The 20,034-nt window shown below is 36.1% G+C and overlaps 2 protein-coding genes across 2 annotated transcripts; both read left to right on the top strand.

Moving 5' to 3' along the window:
- Positions 1-1,192: 1,192 nt before the first annotated feature.
- On the top strand, positions 1,193-17,051 carry LOC145677624 (uncharacterized). Its single transcript, XM_081748075.1, has 6 exons — positions 1,193-1,719; positions 8,278-8,423; positions 9,868-10,155; positions 11,788-12,378; positions 13,473-13,629; positions 16,551-17,051. Exons 1-6 carry the CDS (start codon positions 1,653-1,655, stop codon positions 17,045-17,047), a joined length of 1,746 nt encoding a protein of 581 aa, XP_081604201.1. The 5' UTR covers positions 1,193-1,652; the 3' UTR covers positions 17,048-17,051.
- Positions 17,052-17,137: 86 nt separating this feature from the next.
- On the top strand, positions 17,138-19,516 carry LOC145677625 (uncharacterized). Its single transcript, XM_081748076.1, has one exon. It carries the CDS (start codon positions 17,138-17,140, stop codon positions 19,514-19,516), a length of 2,379 nt encoding a protein of 792 aa, XP_081604202.1.
- The last annotated feature ends 518 nt before the right edge of the window (positions 19,517-20,034 follow it).

Raw genomic sequence — 20,034 nt, 5'->3', positions numbered from 1 at the left:
CTGTACAATGAATACATACTTTTCGTGTTCGTAAACAACCAGTGAAGGGTACATTGCGCCCATGCGAAACCACATAAAAGAAAAGATGTTTTCTATAATCGTCTGTACGGCACAATTCTGTACAATGAATACATACTTTTAGTGTTGGTAAAGAATCCGTGAAGGGTACACTGCGCCCTTTACATAAGGCGCCCTTGCGAAACTACATAAAAGAAAAGCTGTTTTATTTATTCTTCTATACGTCACAATTCTGTACAATGAATATATTTTTTTAGTTTTGGCAAAGAATCCGTGAAGGGTACACTGCGCCCTTAACATAAGGCGCCCCTGGGAAACCACATAAAAGAAAAGCTGTTTTATTTATTCTCCTGTATGGCACAATTCTGTACAATGAATACATAATTTTCGTGTTCGTAAAGAACCCGAGAAGGGTACATTGCGCCCTTGCGAAACCACATAAAAGAAAATATGTTTTCTTTAATCGTCTGTACGGCACAATTCAGTACAATGAATACATACTTTAATGTTGGTAAAGAATCCGTGAAGGGTACATTGCGCTCTTGCGAAACCACATAAAAGAAAAGCTGTTTTATTTATTCTCCTGTATGGCACAATTCTGGACAATGAATACATACTTTTCGTGTTCGTACACTGAGAAAAATTTTCATAGAAAATTTAACAGTAAAGACATGTAAAGTTGATTATTTCGTAATTCCGTACTTATATTACGTAAATTTGGACTTGAAACCATTATAATGTTAATTTACCATGTGGCGAAGTGGAAATACAACATGCTGCATTTTGTCTTTTATGAAAAATCTGTAGTACGCAATAAATGTACGTAACGACAGGAAGGTTTTCAGTTCTGTAATGTTAAGAGTACATTCCAGACTGGAAAGAAAATGTGACGTCATTCAAGAGAGATAAATGTCTTTCAGGAATGAAAATATTACAGGCTATCCTATCTAGTACGTGTTTTTTGACATGAGTAAGGAAAATATCGCAGGAAGAAGGACAAATTTTCCTTGTAATGCATTTTTTACATTATAATGTTAAAAGAAACTGAATAATGTAAAAATGTTCGTAGTAAAGTGCAAACTTCACGTCAGGAATGAAATTTTGTCATGATAATGAGATCTACCCATTCTACACTGCAAAGAGCAAACAAATCCGTTCTATACAGACATTATGTAAGGAGACAAATTGTTTTATCATTACTATTTGTGTAACGGAAGCACGATTACTTACAATTTCTACGTACAACTGATCTTTCAATCGGAAAGCAGGACAAAAAAGTACGTAAAGGAATGATAGAAAGTCATTATAATGTTATATATCCCAGGAAATTGATAAAAATACATTTAGTAATGAATAATTTACAGTAAGTAATGGAAAAAGTCCTCTAACTCTGTGTAATCATACAGTTGTTTGGTATTAAAGTCTGTACTGTCATGTTACTTTAACATTACAATACAGACAGTAACGCATTATTCTTGTTATAAAAGTTGCAAAGAAAGAGGCTCAAAATTTTTATTACCCACAATTCCATTCTGTATGGCAAAACGCGGGAGCCTCCATTTTTCGTGTGAAAGTCATAGTCAGTATCGCGCTTGAAGAAATAAGAAGAAAGAAAGTGTTGTTATAAGCAAAATATGGATGCGTATGTGGAAGATTTGCTGACTACTTGGAAACTAAACAATTACGTTAACATTTTTAAGGGTAAGTAATTAGCATTAGAAATAAGAAAACCTGAATCAATCAGCATGACAGCAGAAGACAATCTATCCTGCTTGAAAGTAATGATTATTTTCTAACGATCTAGAAATTACATAAAAGCTGGAGAATTTTTGTGTACACATGAATATTATTTTGGATATAGTATACGTGAAGCTGCATCAGTTCCCAAAGGAGCAGGACGCTCATACTTTTAGGGATTATTCATTGAGTATGTACGAACTTACAAAGGGGGCAATAAAGCGACTTTTATTTACTTATCGGCTCATACGAAAATAAAAAAAACGTACCTGTACTTTATATCGGCATGTGTAGTGCCATTGTACTTTATCTATGACTGTGTGTGTGTGGGGGGGGGGGATTTAACGCATATCGGTCTTGTGCACATGGGTACTTCTTACTATTGCACTACGTAGAAAATTTATGGTATTTCGTGTAGAAGTGGTAATAGAACACAGAAGAATGCAGATCAGGGGGTTCTCGTGTATACTATTACCATTATTTTTTGTAAAAACATGCAAGTATGTTGGTTGCACTCATGTTAGAATGCATGTGATGAACATACTAATTCAGTAGGTTCCTGCTTCAGTAACTGCCTTTCCTATGAATGTAACTTCTAAATCTGTTTAGGCAAGAAGTATTACTAATGTAAATAATGCTCGCTGTATTCTCTTTCTGTACGTTCAGCAATCATTGTTGTAGTGCGCACTTGCAATCCTCGTTGCAGATTCAGTTAAGAGGTCTTGTGTAAAACACCAACCAACCTGTGTTAGATGGACACTAATAAGCACGAATGCTATCTAAGCGAATCTGGGAAGGAGCTTAAGAATGAGGCCCACGCGGGAGTGCCTCCGTAGGGAGTAGGCACGTCAGCGATGTTGGGTATACGCGTAAACGAGCATTATGGAAAACCAACGCTTTCACGACACGGAGATTTCTTTTTGTAAAAGTCGTTTGCTCCTTAAATTCGTCGCACCGTACATTGTTCATTATTAATTGCTCTACTACTACTTACCTTATGGGCGAATGCGTGGGGAAGGTTCTAGAACACAGGTCCCCCATATAAATTAGTACGTACGTTGATTTCTTTCTGTACCAAAGTTTAATATTTAATTCAAATATTATTGCCAAGCGAGCGTAAGCGAGTGAAGGCGGGTTAAGAGCCCCGCAAAGCACGTTGTGTTTGGTCTTTGTTGCAACTAAATGGGAAGGTTCTAGGACACAGGTCTCCCTTCCCGTTTAGCTGTGGTAAAGATAGAAAACAACGTGCCCTGCGGGGCTCCAACCCCCCTTCACTCGCTGGCGCTCGCTCAGCAATATTATATAAATTAAATATTAAAATTTTGGTACAGAAAGGATCCATCCTAGCTACTAATCTATATAGGTGGACCTGTGTAGAACCATCCCCTACGTCTTATACTTTACGTAATTGTCACTTTCTGTAAGATTTTCTGGCATTAGTCGAACAGTCAGTTCTACAAATTTTGATATATTTCTTACATTTTCAGGTTACGTTAGAGCTTTTTATTTCTTTTAGTAGAGTATGCACTAAAGGACCTCCATTACTACTTGCAAATTCGCTTGAGGACTGCTTTAGCAGGGTTGGCAAAGACCATGGATTTTATTGAAAAAAAAAATTTGTTTAAACCAGGTTTTTTTGGTTTAAATAATTTGCTCTGTATATTTATATCACATATAGGCAGAAATAAGCTTGTTTCGCCTTGGTGTTAGTATGCAACAACCGAGTTATGCTGGAAGGGGTCACATAAGCTTAAAGTGGAATCCAAACCGCTTCTCGGCTTACATCCAAGAGGAATTGTCTTCCACTTGAACTCGAAACCGGGACTAATTGGCCAAAAATGCGATACGTCTGCCGAGTCACTAAGGACTCCTGATAAAAATACGTTAACTGATCTTTACATATTTGCTAATATAATTGTCAGGAGTCATTAGGACAGAAGGACAAAAAGATAAACAATTGCACAAGTGGAACCATTATACAGAATTACATATGTACAATTTCAAAGTACTACGGAGTACAGAAAACTAATTTAGTCCAACTCAGTTCATTTATTAACCAAGTTAAAGAAATATAACGAGTTACTTTATATATCAGTAAGGAAAGTGAATAAAGATACGAATTATTTGAGTCCACTTTGGCTCTGACCCATTTATACATAAATAGTTACCAAATATTCTTGTTATTGCAATCATTGCCTCTCGTGGGGTTTGTATGACCCCCTCCCCAAAAAAGTACAGCATTTCGATGTATTTTATTAATAGTAAACACTATTAAAACGATACAATGTTTTGAATTTCCCTTTGGTTGCATAACAATAATAACAAACTATAAAAAAAATCACAAAAGAAACATCCATAAAGTTACATAAAAAAAGTTCCTTTTGTAATATAATCTCTTTGAGTAAAGAATGGGGTGTTTAGGTCTGAATATAGTACGAATAATATATGGGAGTGAAAAGTGATACGCACACTTGTGTTCACAAATGTGTGTTCATCAAGATTTTACGAATAGTTACACTTTTACGAACATTTTTCGTTTTTTGGTTTAAACCAGTTTTTTTTTTAAACAGCTGGTTTAAACCAGCCAACCCTGCTGCTCAGTATAAATACAATGTTGATGTATGACAACAAGTACAGGGGATAAAACATGAACCAACTTGTGCTAGGTGGCCACTAAAAAGCACGAAGGCTATCTAACCGGGTCAGGGCAGGAGTGCAGCAAGGGTCCGAGCGGGAGCGAGGAATGCACTCGTATGGACCAGGCGCATCAACGATGCGGATATACGCATAAACAAGGATAGTGGAATAGCGCACAGACGCACACACATACAATTCTTTCACAACCGCTCAAAATTCATTTCAATATGCTGTGCATTGACAGTAATTACTTCTATTCACACTCTCAGATCTTCACAGAAAAAGAAGAATTTTACCATCGTATTTTACCTATGTTTTCTGTTTGGTAGATCTGTCTGCTCGAGTAAACCCCGGTGTTTGTGCCCCATTCAAATTACACACACACATGATTCTTTCAGCTAAATTCACATTTTCCTTTGTTTCAGTGGATTAGTTACGGTAATTTTACGGAATTACTCTTTTCAAATGATGGAGGGCGTTTTGGGTCAGTGGAGAGCATTCACCTCCGGTGCTTGAGGTCCCTGGTTCAATCCCAGCTCGCGCCGTGTGGACTTTGTGGTGGACAAACACCATGTTCGTGGGTTTCCTTGGGGTTCTCCAGTTTCCTCCCACTTTCTTCATTCCACCATTTCATTCATTACTCATCATCACCGTCTCCTTTAGCCTAACCGGCATAACCGTGGGACGTAAAACTGAAAGATTTCATTTCATTTCATTTTCTTTTCTTTGTACAAACGTCGGTATCTCCCTGCACTTGTAGGAGATAATGAAAGGATTTCGTTTTTCTGTACATTCAATGGGATAGTTTATTCGAATTCAACCTTGTAATTTAATATGCGCTATTCTCCTCAATGTATGTATTGATTCTAGTGACTACATTTAGAAAGCTATGTGCCATTGAGTACAAAATGCAGTAGTAGAACAGTAGCGTTTTATAAAGTATTTCAATGTTGCCGCTTCCATAATTTATTTCAGTAGTTTGTAGGATAACCATTGATTTAATTATAGCATCAACTCTACGAGGCATTGAATACATCAAAATTGAACCAGAAACTTTTAATCCTAACTAGCTAAAAGAAATACGCCCGTTATCGAACGGGAGAAATCGATTTGAGGCAGCGAGAGACAAAGGGGTGTAAGTGACATTTGCGATAAAGTTTATTTATGTATAGAAAATGGACTCCCCACTGCATAATATATGAACTGGATATTGAAGGACGCTATAGCCTACTTGCGTCTCTATTCATGGATACACTACGGCATGCTTCACAATCCAGTTCATACATTATGCTCCACGGAGTTCATTTTCTAAACTGGGGACCAGCGTTCACCAGGAATGGTTTCTGCCTAAACTTAAAGTGCTGCGCAGTTTCTAGTTGGCACGAAACTAATTGTCACTGACTGAGAGAAAACACGAAATGTGTAGTCTTCACGACGCACATGGAAAGTGAAGTCTTCACAACGTTGTAATTCACCCTTCCTTTCCCATCTTGGGGGACAGCTCATTGCCTAGAATAGATTAACCAATGACGTCACAATGTAAATAGAAAACGAAAAATGAAATGAAATCTTTTGAGTTTTACGTCCCACGCTTATGCCGGTTAGGCTAAAGGAGACTGTGATGATGAGAGATTAATGAAATGATGGAATGAAGAAAGTGGGACGAAACGGGAGAACCCCGAGAAAACCCACGCACACGGTGTTTGTACACCTTTTCTCTTGGCGGGGGCTGGGATCGATCCCGGGACCCGAAGCACCAGAGGTGAACGCTCTACCACTGAGCCACCGCGGCTCCCTAATGTCAATAAATAAAATAAGTAAATACATAAAATATATTTTTAAAAATACATATTTGCACGAGATGCTGTTATCACTGGCCACCTAAGTGCTTTTCTTTTCAGTACAGTAAATAAGTAAATGTAGATGTAGGATTATATGTGAATATATTCTGAATCTAACTGTCTGATTTTGAAATCTTATGCTCTGGTGTAATCTGTTTCTTTGTCAAACCAAAGGCCGCGAGCGAGATGGGGGAGGCTCATAACTTGTGTGTAAGTGACACTGGCAATCATTTTTGGATTGGTGAGTGCGTCTGACTTTGAAATTTTGAACTATGTATTGTTCCAAGCATTCAGCATGACATGCAACCTAGTGTCTTAAGAGTTTGAGCATTGCGTGCAAGGGGGGAGATCTGAGTGTAAGTGTGCTTATCCAACCAAACCCTCAGCTTAGGTATTGGAGGTTATTACGTAAACATTAAGAATTGTTTTGATAAAGATGATTGTTGTTGTTATGGCGAACTGGCACAGAAATTTTTACTTATATATAAGGCAGTTCGCATACGTGTAACTTTTTGCGGGAATGGGGGCAAGATAATGGGGTCATAAGCCGTAGCTCGTTTTGCTTTTATACGTAAATCTGGCACTGATTAAGCAACATATTTTTAGTAAATCATTACAGAAGTTCAATTTATTTATTTGCTAAGAAAATTGAGATCCTCAGCACTAACGCTGCAGCGTTATTAACGCTCATATAGTCCATCCAGTGTTATAGCCATTGATCCAATAAGCCAGCGTTATCGCGCCCAGAGGCGTTGACAATGCTTGGTTAACGCGTGGTTGCCGCCGCTCTCTGTCAGCATTAATTGCGGGTTGATTCCGCTCATATACTCCAAACCTTAAGTGTCTTCACCACCGAAAATTTTAGAAATTTTCTGTAATATCTTCAAAACAAATAAAAATATTCAAAAAGCAAAGAAGTACTGCACTAGACAATATTAATTTTCATGTGATATTGTTATTACGACTCATATATCAGCTTTCGATTTGCAACTGTCGGTAAATTTAGCATTTTTTTGAAGGTTCTGTAAATAGCAGCACACCACAAGCAAATACATGAATTATGGTAGGGTGTCACATGCAAAATCAGATTGTCTAGTGATTTGAATCTTTGCTTTTTGATTTTTTTTTATTCGAAGATATGGCAGAAAAAACTCTAAAGTTTGCGGTAGTGTAATTTTGCTATGGTGAGCACTCTCAATAAACAGGAAAAATGTAGCAAAAGTGAGTAGGTTACGCTAAGTTTAATATCCCTCTCATTAAAAAGAAGGTATTTCAAGTTGATAAACACAAAGCTCCGCATACAGTGGATGGAAACGTTAATCAACAAAAGGAAGCAGAAGTTGTCTGTTGTCATGCTGTAAAGATCCTCAGCATATGCATTAGGGCAGTGTCGTCTTCCTCAACGTATGTTCGTTGATTTGTACCTTTCTTAAGCATAGTTTCGCAGATTGGGCCAACACGTAAAAAGGGCTCCATAAGATTATATTTTGATTCGACTTTCGTTAGTGGAAAAATACAGAATATAACAAATCACATTGCTGAGATAAAAATACACAAGGGAAAAGATGACATTGTTAAATTACTAGGCACAATCATGTGTATATATGCCAAAGTTTTTCACCGCATGAAAGCACCCTACCTACTCACAACAATCTTAGAAGTTTTGAAACGTATAAATAAAAACTCTAAGCAAGTTTATCATTGTATGAATTCTTTTGTTCACGAGAATATAGGTTATCATTTTTAGTAATGAACTGCAGAGTTTATTTTGATGTAATGTGGAATGAAGTTACATTTTTATTTCCATTCCATAAATTTCATTATGGTGTTGCATTTCTTCAGTTAATGTCATATTTTGAATTACCCTTTCACCACCTCTATTGCAGTGTATAAATGGTTAATATTATGATTACATTTGCTCATTCTGCATTTGTGTAGGAAAAATAGTACGTAATGTAAGATGCTTCTACAAGTAGGTGCAGAGAATGAGGGTCAGAAACAACCTGAACAGTGCTTTAAGAGGCTAAGTATCTTTCTTTTCCAGAGAATGGTGTAGATTTTTTTGCACTTCAACACTTAGAGGATAGAGACATCGAACAGCTAATACCTCAGGCAGGGCCAAGAGTAAAATTCAAGGTTAACTGGAAATCTTGGAAACAGGATCTTCAGAAAGCAGATGAAAACAGGAGGGTAGGTTATTCTTGTGTGTCAGCTACACATCATAAGTGGAATCCTCATGTTATATTTGTCAGTAGTTCACGTACTGTAAAGTAGAAATAGACTCGTTAACATGGAAGTCGGGAAGTAGATGTGACCTGTTTCAACTACACAGTAGGTATGACAGACTTCTTTCAAGATGAAGGCATTTTGCTTAATTCAATGCGCAATCTGTGAACACCACTATTTGTGATCATGCATGTTAACCACAGAAGTTATAAGTATAAATAAAATGTGCTTTTTTTTTTCAGGCAGACATACAAACCAGAACAATTTTTTAGTTCCTCTTTCGCATTCATGTTATGAAAATCATAGACTGTGTGCTCTCTTGCGTCAACGTCCACAAATGTTTCTAATATCTGTTAGATGTGAAGTGTACAAAACTATACATCCCTAGAATTGGTGATAGATCAATAGCAATAATGTGCCTGTATGGCGGTATTGAAACCCAGCTAATACCATTTAACCTTAATTTTGCCAATACCAACACCATTGAATGTTACTATTAGCCAATCCAATTCCTGTACTCCTACGCTGATAAATTTCACATAATAGTTGCTTTAAGTTGTTACACAAAAACTGGCAAGTTGATGATGCAATTCTTCTTCTTGCGATTCATAAGAGCATTGCTTCCGTAGGAAATGAAAGACTTTAAACTTGTAAAAAAGAGAGAGATATTATAATTAGCTCATTTCAGACAATCATTTCTCTCTATTACTTTTCAGAGATGTAATGATCTTCCTCTTTCCCTTTTTTAAAACACTATTAAATGTTAATAGTGTCATACTGTTGCCAAGAGTGTCGTTAACATTGGTCTTGCATTATATTGCAAAGGATTACTAGTTTCAATAAATGTTAGAGTGTAAAAGTGTATTGATCTCTTTAAAAAAAAATCAATGTTTTGGACTAGTATTGTTAAATTGTGTTTTTAACTGATACCACATACCTTTGAAGTCAGGTATCAACCATTCTGATACTTCTTGAAATCTTAGCTATCGACACCGATATTATTGATTTGACGATCCATGTCTACCATTAGATATGGATATATACCATTGATGGATTTGCCAAACAGACTTTATCACTGCCCACACTTCAGTTTTCCACAAACATCCATCAGTATTGCAAGCATCCATATCTGCATTGGCCATTGCTAATGCTGATCAGATGCGTTAATATCAGCAAAATGGTCCTTCCGTGGTACCTGGTATGAGCCGCATTATGAAAATTGACAAGTAGTTAGAATTATAGTACCTCCTTTAACACAAGTATATGTTTGCTCACATTTTTGTTTCCTTCTTGTCTGACGTGGTACTTAAGAAATTAGTCATGTCCTTTGTAGTGTTTTAGCAAATGGCATTCACATGTTTATTAAATACTCATGCTTCTTGTGAGTCATTTTAAGGTTTGTACTCAGTTGCAGGAAGAAGCAGATAGGTTGCTTCTTGACTTAACAACGCCAATATCGTTTGGAAACAGTTCTTGGTGTGAAGGAAGGAAATCAACATTCAATGCAATAGAGAGAGATAGATTAGAAGAAACTCCTGGAACATCCGCAGATTTACGAGAGGAACACCAGCAGGAAGAAAACAGACAAAATACTTCTGACATTCAGTCTCTTCCTTCCAATTCCAGTTCAACTTCTTGCACTCACTCAGTGGAAGGCGAAAAGCAAATCAGGCACAGCGAATCAGAGGGAAATCATGTAAGTTTTGGTTTAATGGAATAAATGTCTACAGGTTTTAATCATGAATGTTTATGGGACTGAATAAAGCAATCATCGCTCAAGGGAAATACATCAATATGGCTTTGTGAATGTAACATTTTTAAAATTGTTTGCATGCCTCTTCTGTGTGAACGTGGATTTATGTCCAAATGACAATTTTCCGTACATGTTAGGTTGTATATTGTATTTATCAATCCATGTTCCTTCTTGATACAAAGAAATCATAAATGGGATCTTATAAGTTTATAAGTAAAGTACAACACATTTTGGTAGCATGTGTATAATGTGAATTTTAAAGATTTGGGAGAAGGATTTCACATTCATTTTTATAATTGAGATCATAAAGGAAAGGGTATTACAGTTTCTTAAGCAAATTTTTAAAATTGCACTCATTTCGATAACCAGACATTTTATCCTTACCCCATTCTGTATACAGCTGGAATTTGCAAGTAGTTACACTGTTACTTCATGCCACTAGCCAGGTTTCAAAGCCAAGCGTGCTTCGTCGTCAGCTGAATCCATGAAATACTACAACAGGTGGATTTCATAAGGTTTACACGAACTACAGTATAGTTTTTTCTCACGTTTACAAATACGTTGAGCACCTAGATAAAATACAAAACATATTGTTATAGCTACTTGGTTGAGATTGTGAACATGAGAGAAAAGTAGAAAACGTAGTTGCTGTAACACTGAAATGAAAATCTGTGTAGTGAAATCCACCAGCGTCGATCCACCTGTCGATGAAGCATGCTTGGCTGAAAATCTGCGTTGTTGAGTGAACAAGCGAACTACTTAGAAATTCCAGATGTATATATGAGGGTTGAGAGTTCTATATGTAATAGCTATACGAAATGGTCTTTTTACTTCAACAGTTTGGGACCAATTTACTACAGAATTTTGTTTTCGTTTATGATAATTTAATCTAAACATAAAAAATCTACAGTAATTTTCTGTGAAACCTCGTTTACTATAAATGAAATAAACATTTGGTAAAGAATCGGGGTAAAAGTACATATCTTTTTTTATTTTCAGATACACTCTCTTGCTGCTATTTAAGAAATGTTTTGTCGAATCCCTTCTTGTATTGTACTATTAATGTGGGATAATGGAACATACAGGGACTTTTTCCTGTGGACAAACTCTCCCCAAAAGACCCTGATTGTGATTTTGCGTTTCTGATTAGTCACTCTGATATTATAATCAGATATTCATGCTCATGTTTTCCCTATGTACATTCTCTTCAGTTCAGGTAATTTTAGGTAACACTTCAAGTTGGAGGACTCGTGTAAGAAACCTTAAGGGAAATTATACCTTGTTTTTACTGATAATTCATTTTCATTCTCTACATTTGCACTACATTTATATTTCATTAAAAGTTTTGAAGGTTCACTTTACAATGTAAGAGGAAAATGCAAACTACAGTGAAATAAAAAGATAAAAATAATACGCTTATGAATCAGAAAATGTGAGGTCAGTGTATACTTTCTCAAATCTTGCTGTGATTAGGTTTTCAAATGGAGATGCAAGCCATGAAATATATTTGTTTTCGTTTTCTTTCATTAGGGACTTCATGGATATCCTTGTTCATAATGCTTTCGTTGCTTGCAGGTGCTTACTATATTGCAATGCACACTGGATGGAAAAGCCATTCTTGCTAAAGGAGAAAAGAACAATGGTTTACTAGATAATGCTTCAAGGTGTAATTTAGCACGACTTATAGTAAAGCATGAGTTAGAAGAAAATCCGACACGGCTAATAACACGAGGTGAATTTACACGCTGGGCACATGAAATAGCAACCATTTTTGGGAAAGAATCACCATCTGTGTATTACGCAGCTTACATTGGAGCCACGAACTACCAAACAAAACGCAATGCTTCTGGGAAGTTGTATGAGGCCTACATTTCAAGAAGAAGAGTTCTAAGAAAGAGAGGAGATATTCCAAGTAGAAGGTCCTCTTCTGCATCACCTACATCTTCACTAGGTGACGACACAGACATTGTTGAAGAACCCATTCCAGACCCAGTAATAGATGAGAAGTTACAGTGGCTCAGAACGTCACTAGATCCCTGGCATGTTGTGTGCGATAATTGGAGAGCAACAGCAGAAGCTAGATTGAAAGCCCTGGAACAGCCTGGGACGGTTGGTGCTTACCTTGACTTGTACCCTGTTTTGAAAACACCACAAGGTTATACATTGGTAAGTGCACTGTTACTGTACTATTGCAAAGTATTTAACAACTGAGTGAGGTGTCTCATTTTTCACAAAACACGTGTTCATTTCAATTCAACGCTGTCCTCATTAAAACATATAGGTCGAATAATGAGGTGGGGAAAAACATGTAAGATTTACATGTGTACAGACCACTATCACAAGGAAACAGCTCCACCCATAATTGCGCTCAGGCACAGTTTTAAGCTGTGAGAGCTAGATTTAGTTAAAGTTTTTGCATCAAAATTTTGACTGTTAATAGCTATATACATTATGTTAATTGTATTTTATATTCTATTTCTCTCCCTTCCATACTACAGTTTTATATCATGTATTCTGCTAGAGAAAGGTACGATGTGGTCTTGATTTGATACGTAGATTTTACTTTCCTTGACCACTACTTTCATCTTATTATATTTGGTTGTTTGTGAATATGTAAAATTGCTGAATTGTAACATTGTGTAAAAAATGCGAGTTTTGTAATTTATTTTCTTCATTCTCTTTCCAATTTGGTAACTTGAACCACTTGAAAGTGAGGAATTAAAAAAAAGACACATAGAAATAATTAACTATGTCTGTAGATTAAAATTGAAGTCTCCTTGCACTTGCTTGCTGGTGCTGTGAAATTTTGTCTTTTATTTTTTATTTTATTTATTTATTTTTCTTAAGAACCATGGCAAAAGGTTAATATGTTTTTAGTGGATGTGAACTTGATTGGTTTTAGTCATTGTGAACTTAGAATGGCCTACATGAGCTTTGCACAACTTGAATGTTGATCGTAGCAATCTTCCAGAAAAGGGTTCCAGTATATTACCAAAATATTGAAGAAAAATAGAAACTTAAGCAGGTAATTTTAATGTACAGAAATGGTTAATTTTTTTAAGAAAAAAGTTTGCCCGTTTCCTGTTATGTTTGACACATCGGTTGCTTATCTTTTAATGCGTTAATTACTATTATGAAAAATGAATAGGAAAACTTGATGTTTCATTCCTGTAGGAACATTACTGAGAAATTTTACACTTGTTTCATATTTAAGATTTCATCGTGATACCTCACTACTAATAATGTTGCTCTTTTTGCAGCTGTTGGAGGACTACTCCTTCCTTTACCCTGGTACTGAAGACAATTTGTTTAACAGAATTGTTCTGCTTCAAGACAAAATTCTGCATTTGTTGGAGTTGAAAAGAAATTTGAAAGAAATACATTCTCTTTCAGCACCGTACATCTGTGCTATTCATGGTAAGTACAGTGCTTCAAGCACTATTTATTTTTGTAATACAGTCAAACCTAGGGTGATCAGGCGTACTGATTTTCGCAGTACAGTATTATTTTTCAAATAGCTTTCCTGTGTGTTCCAAAGACATCTAGAAAATTGAGATTTGTCCTTTTTTTAAAAGTCCTGATTAAATTTATTTGCAATACTTTAATGTTTCATTCTTTATTCACAACATATCGAATCACAGGCACTTTTTTTCTGAATGATAAACTTTTTTTTCAACACTGCTCAAAAAATTATTGTTAGGAAAATAAAACAATCGACAAACCATTGTTTTGTAATGCAGTTGGTTTTACTGAGAAAGTCTTGTTGAGATGTCGGTAAGGCAGGATTGGTCACTTATTTCAAGTCACAGCAGTGACGCCAATCAATTTAACTGGAGTTTCCTCGTGCCAGTCTTTTTCTGTCATGTCTTAAAATAATCCCAGACTCTGAAAATCAATTTTAAAAAGTAAGTTTTTAGCCCTAAACGAAGTTTCACTATACGTTCATAAAAATAAACTACAAGCGCATGTATTAATTATGTGTCTAATTAATTATAATGCAAATGATATTATTTGATTATAGTACAAATAAATTTGATTCATCTATTTGCGACTTGCAGTGTGAAGTATTTGCGCTTCTTTCAGTAGTATTACTTGTCTAAATACATTGTTGTGAATAGGCAGAGAGAAAATTCTTTATAGTTCAATCGTGACCTTTTTTTATTGTTTTTGTTGATACTCCATTAAATTGTTTGAAATTCTTTCAAAAATCTTGTATTTCGACATGAAAGTATTTGGAGATGTGTTGATTTCTTAAAAATGAATGATTGCCTTGAGGTTAACGTGAAATGAAACAAAGAGATACGTATTGTCGATGCACAGGCTATCATTTATTATTATGCTTCTGTCCTACTTTTCACTTGTCAGAATCTGGTCACCCTAGTCAAACCCATTTAAAACATCATTGGAGGGGACCAGAGGGAAAGGAGCAGTTTCAAAAGTGCCCAATTTTCCCGTTTTCGGTGCACCCATACACTTTGGTGTGGGAAGAGGTCGTGGTCTAAGACCTTCACATATAAACACTGGTGGGCATAGCTCAGTGAAACATGACCAAAAATGGGTCAACAATACAATGAAAATGCCCATAAGACGTGCATATTTTTGACATATATTTTGTATATTGCCCAAAAGAAGGGGCGTGCTCCGTTGAAGGTTGATGGAAGTGAGACTACACGTTGAACTCTACAAGCACTATGAGTTTCATCACACTCGAGCCTGCGGAACAGAGAAACAAATCGGGTCAAAGTCATATGCTCAGAGTGGCTTTATATGAATCAAACACCTTACGTTGTTCGTGCGCATATCCACTCAAGGCGCAGTAATCGGTTAAAGTACTGCATTTTCGTTTTATGCGATCTTGGTCGGGTGGGGACGATTGCATTATAGGATAGTTTTGTCAATGTGCAAATGAAACATGGAGAGTTGGATGTTGTGCCCATGTCATGCTCATTATTTGGTACTTAGGAATGGGCAAAGAAATGTAGCACGTCCGAAGACATCCACAAGAAGACGAATCTATGCTCTTGAGCGATATCGATGAACCATTCGTCAGAGGATGAGGAAATCGGCAATTAAACCCTTTTGCATACTTATGTACAAGTACTTTTGTATAATACGTCGTACATAATAATCACCTCAACTGCCTGAGCGGTACTGGGAGTAAGGAAAACCTTGTACTACAGCTCCGGTAATGAATAAATCATTTTGTACCTTTCAATAGCACGTGTTACTCTAGTGCAATGATCATTTTGTTTCTTCGAACAATGTTTTTTTTAAAGATATGGTGTAGAATGTGCGAAATCCTAACTAGCATTCGCTTCCACTTATTTCATCTATAAGAAGACCATTCAGCGGAAATACGACACATGGCTACGGCATTCTCTTGCGAGAGGTTTGCCTCATATCAAGCCAGTCTGAGCATTGGAAATGGTACGTCCCTTGAATTTGACCCGATTTGTTTCTCTGTTCCGCACACTCGAGTGCGATGAAATTCATGGTGCTTGTCGAGTTCAATGTGTAATCTCATTTGCATAAAACCTAACGGAGCGCGCCCCCTCTTTTGAGCGATATACAAAAAAATATGTCAATCAAATGCGCGCCTTTCACTCTTAGTTATGGCCACCATTATTTATATGTGAAGGTCTTAGGCCACGATTTCTTCTCACATCAAATTGTATGTGCGCAACGCAAACGGGAAAATTAGGCAATTTTGGAACAGTTCCTCTGATACTCTATTAAGCGGATGTTATTTATGAACAGCAAAATCAAACATTTTCTTTTGCTTGATTTTAGTTGTACACATCATGAAACGTGTTTCTACGAAGTTTCAGCTAAATTGAAAATTATGAATTTGCCGAAAATCGCATTTTAAGTTCAAAGTTTACAGTATTGCAAGACATAGAGTATAAACTATTATATAGACGTTTGAGAGAAAACAAAAGTATTGAGCTTAATCGGTAGATAGTAAGCGTCCCTCACACCGGGAAGTGCCACATAATGATATTGACATGTTTTTGGTTTTAAAAGTAGTGCGTAATTGGCCTTTATTTTTGTTTACGCACTGCAACTTCTTGTAGGAAGTCTTGAATGGAAGAGAACTTAGTCCACAAATCTGATTACATAGACATATCATTGGCACTGTTGAAAAAAGTTTTAAAACATCTACAGCTTGTAAAGTGTGTAAAACTGAAGTTACTACCGAGTCAGCATCCTCTCCATCTTATTTAATTGCTTTCGTATAACAGTGAATTAAGTTTTCATTTATGTGCCACAGATAGTACATAATAATGACCTCACTTATATGGAGACCTGTCATGTAATTCACCATTTACTGATTTCAGATAAGGACATTTCACCTGACGTGAAGACAAATGTTGCTCTGATTTGTCTGCCACTGTTGCTACCTGTGGTACCCATCAAGAGGAACTGTAAGAGGACAACATGGCGCCCATCAAAATTGGAAATACGTGATGGATTCATCACACACATTACATCTGACAGTCACCTGCAGAACACAATTCAACAGAGGAAAGAAAAACTACAAAAACTGGGGGCTACATTTCAGCCTTTGGTTGTTCTTGTGGGTGAGGACATAACGTCAGTTACATGCTCCTATGTCGTCGTCGAGAACACTTTGTACAAATTCAATTCATTACAAAGCGCTGTTGACACATGTTTCAAAATCTTTCATGCTACTAGTGCTAGGTATCCTGAGGAGTCAGAAAGTGTCTGGTTGTTAATGCAAAGGGGATTTTATGGTATTAAAACAGTTCATGATAGAATGACTCAAGGTGTTCGGTGTCTCATGTCTGATTTAGGCATAAGTGAACCACAATAAAGATACATAATGTTTACCTGTTTTGCATGTAAAAAGAATTTCAATCGTCCATCTGATATTCAATATCATACAAGAAATGTGTGCAAAAATATGGCAAGAGGTACCATGTTTCCTTGTACATATGAGGGTTGTTACAGGTATTTTTCATATAATAGATCACTGCAAAGACACATATCCAATGTACATAAAAATAAAAAGCAATGTAGTAATAGGAGTAGTAGTGTACTGTTAGCAGACAGTGATGTAACTGTATTGCAGTCACGTGGTAATTTGTCACAGCCTGTTGTAGAGAAAAGTAGTCAAGTTGTCACAAACGATACAGTACAAAATGTAGTGGAGGATCATATGAGTAAATTCATTTCTAAACTGTATGCACATCCAACTTTTAGCCGTTCACATGTACAAGTTGTGGTTGATGGAATGAAATCCTTATTTAGTCACAATGTGAAGAGATCTTTACAAGCAATGGTTTTAGAGCACGCAGGTGTAGAAGAGTTGCCTGGTAAGTTTCAATTAGCTCTTGAAGAAGTTCTCTCAATAGAACCTCTAAACGGGTTTGAAACGGATTACAAGCGTTTACAATATTTTGAGGTTTTAGGCACATACATTAGTCCACAGGAAGTTTTAATTGGGGAACGCATGGAAAGAAGACACACGGCTTGTGGTAGCAACATAGAATCTGTTCCTTGTACTATGCAAATGATTCCATTGCGAGTATTATTACAAAAACTTTTCAGTAAGGACTCATTTATACGTGAAACATTGAACTACTTGCAATATTTGAATAACTGTGAAGACAATGGCAGTCCTCTTTTGAACATAATTCATGGTTCTGTATGGAAGAACATGCAGCCTTCACAAGAATACTCAAGACATACATTAGTAGTACCTGTTATTATTTTCTTTGATGATGTTGAAATTGGGAACGCACTGGGGTCACATGCTGGAATTCATAAATTAGGTGCTATATATCTTTCACTTCCACTTCTGCCCCCTTACTATGTGTCACAGTTGAAGAATATTTTCCTTGTATCTTTATTTCATTCAGCTGACAGAACAAAATTTGGAAATGCAGTTACGCTTCAAAAGGTAATAGATGAACTGAATTTCCTAAGAAAAACTGGCGTACAGGTATCAACAAGCTGTTTTAAAGGTGTTGTAAAATTCATTGTTCCTGCTATAACTGGTGACAATTTAGGGTTGAACAGTATTCTGGGTTTTGTTTCAAATTTTGTTGGTAATCACTGTTGCAGGATATGCAATGCAAATAAGAACGAATTACAAAAATTAACCACAGAGGTTCCCACTTTGCTCAGGAGTGTTCTGACATATGAAGATCAGTTGCAGGTAAATGATGTATCTAAGACTGGCATAAAGGAGAAATGTGTGTGGTTAAACCTTGAAGGGTTTGACCTGTTTAACAATGTTGCTGTCGACATAATGCATGATTGGTTTGAAGGTTGCTGTCGTTATGTAATGTCATTCATTGTCAATTATTTGGTACAAGAAAGTAAAGCAATTACCATTGAGACTTTGCAAATGAACCTTGCTAACTTTAATTATGGTCCAGATTCCAATTCAAAACCTACAAACTGTATTCAGATTGATGGGGGGAACATAAACATAAAGACGTCAGCTCACGAAATGCTTATTTTGGTGAGGTACTTTGGCCTATTGGTGGGATATTACGTACCCACTAACAATTATGTTTGGCTGTTGTATATTCAATTACGCAAAATTACAGAAAGACTTCTAAATAACAGGGTTTATGATGATACTGTGATTCAACTACAAACTTTGATAGCAGAGTTCAATGAAATGTACTGTTCATTGACAAAATGTCATTTGAAACCAAAGTTTCATTTCCTCACCCACTACCCTGCAATGATGAAAAAATTTGGACCACTGAACCAAATATGGACCATGAGATTTGAAGCAAGACATAGAATTTCAAAGTTCATGGCTAATGTCTCACACAGCAGGGTAAATGTCTGCAAATCAATTGCAATACGAAATCAATTACTCGTTAATGACTTACTTCTTAATAACAATTTGACACATCACATTTCTCATGGAAAAAAGAGGAGGTTTAACAGTGATACAGCAATAGAGGTTAAGCAGAGGTATGCATTACACTCTGAAGCAGACCTTATGTCTGTTACAAAGGTTAAAGTGAAGGGCCATACCTTTTCTTTGTCTTCTATAATTGCACTTGACATTGATGAATCCAATGGACTTCCTGTTTTTGGTCAAGTAAAAGACATTATAATTCATGATGATGATATAATTTTTTCCTGTGTAGCTTTGGACACGATTGCCTTCTATGAACATGTTTTTGCTTACGAGGTCTGTGTAACAAATAACCATCTGTTTGTAAAGTATGATGAGCTGTTAACACCACTGCCACACACTTACACAGTGATGACTGATGGTGTAAAATACATTACACTTCGATGGCCAATTGATTAGAAAACAGTTTGAAATTGGTGAATCTTGTAAACTGGTTGTTGTGTAAACATAAAAGAAACTCAAAATTTTCAGTGTTATCATTCTGTATACAGTATATACTTATGAATAATTATGTAATGGTGTTACTAAGTAATCATATTTCATACCTGTAATTTATATTATTAAGCATCAATATTTTAATGAAGTCATATCGTCCTTTCCATGGGTTGTCAACTCACACAGAAGATCTTGTCGATGTTAATTAATTTTAAGTGTATTCTATCATCCTTCTTACAAGGTTTCTTACTGTATATCTTTATATACTTACTACTATTTCGAAACTACTAAAAAGTGGCTTTTTTATTATTTACTTGTGTATAGTTTGCTGATATTTCGCCCTTCATCTGAGAGCATTTTCGAAGCAGGTAATGTTCCATCGATCTTCACATGTTAACCAATTTATAGACTGCAATCCGGTTATCTTCTTTCTTCCCTAAAATATTCACTATATAATTATATGAGCGCAAGAGAGGATGATT

Source organism: Thermobia domestica, unplaced genomic scaffold (genome assembly GCF_964235325.1).
Source record: "Thermobia domestica unplaced genomic scaffold, izTheDome1.hap1.1 HAP1_SCAFFOLD_1130, whole genome shotgun sequence".
NCBI lineage: Eukaryota > Metazoa > Arthropoda > Insecta > Zygentoma > Lepismatidae > Thermobia > Thermobia domestica.
This window is presented reverse-complemented; position numbering and strand designations above follow the sequence as displayed.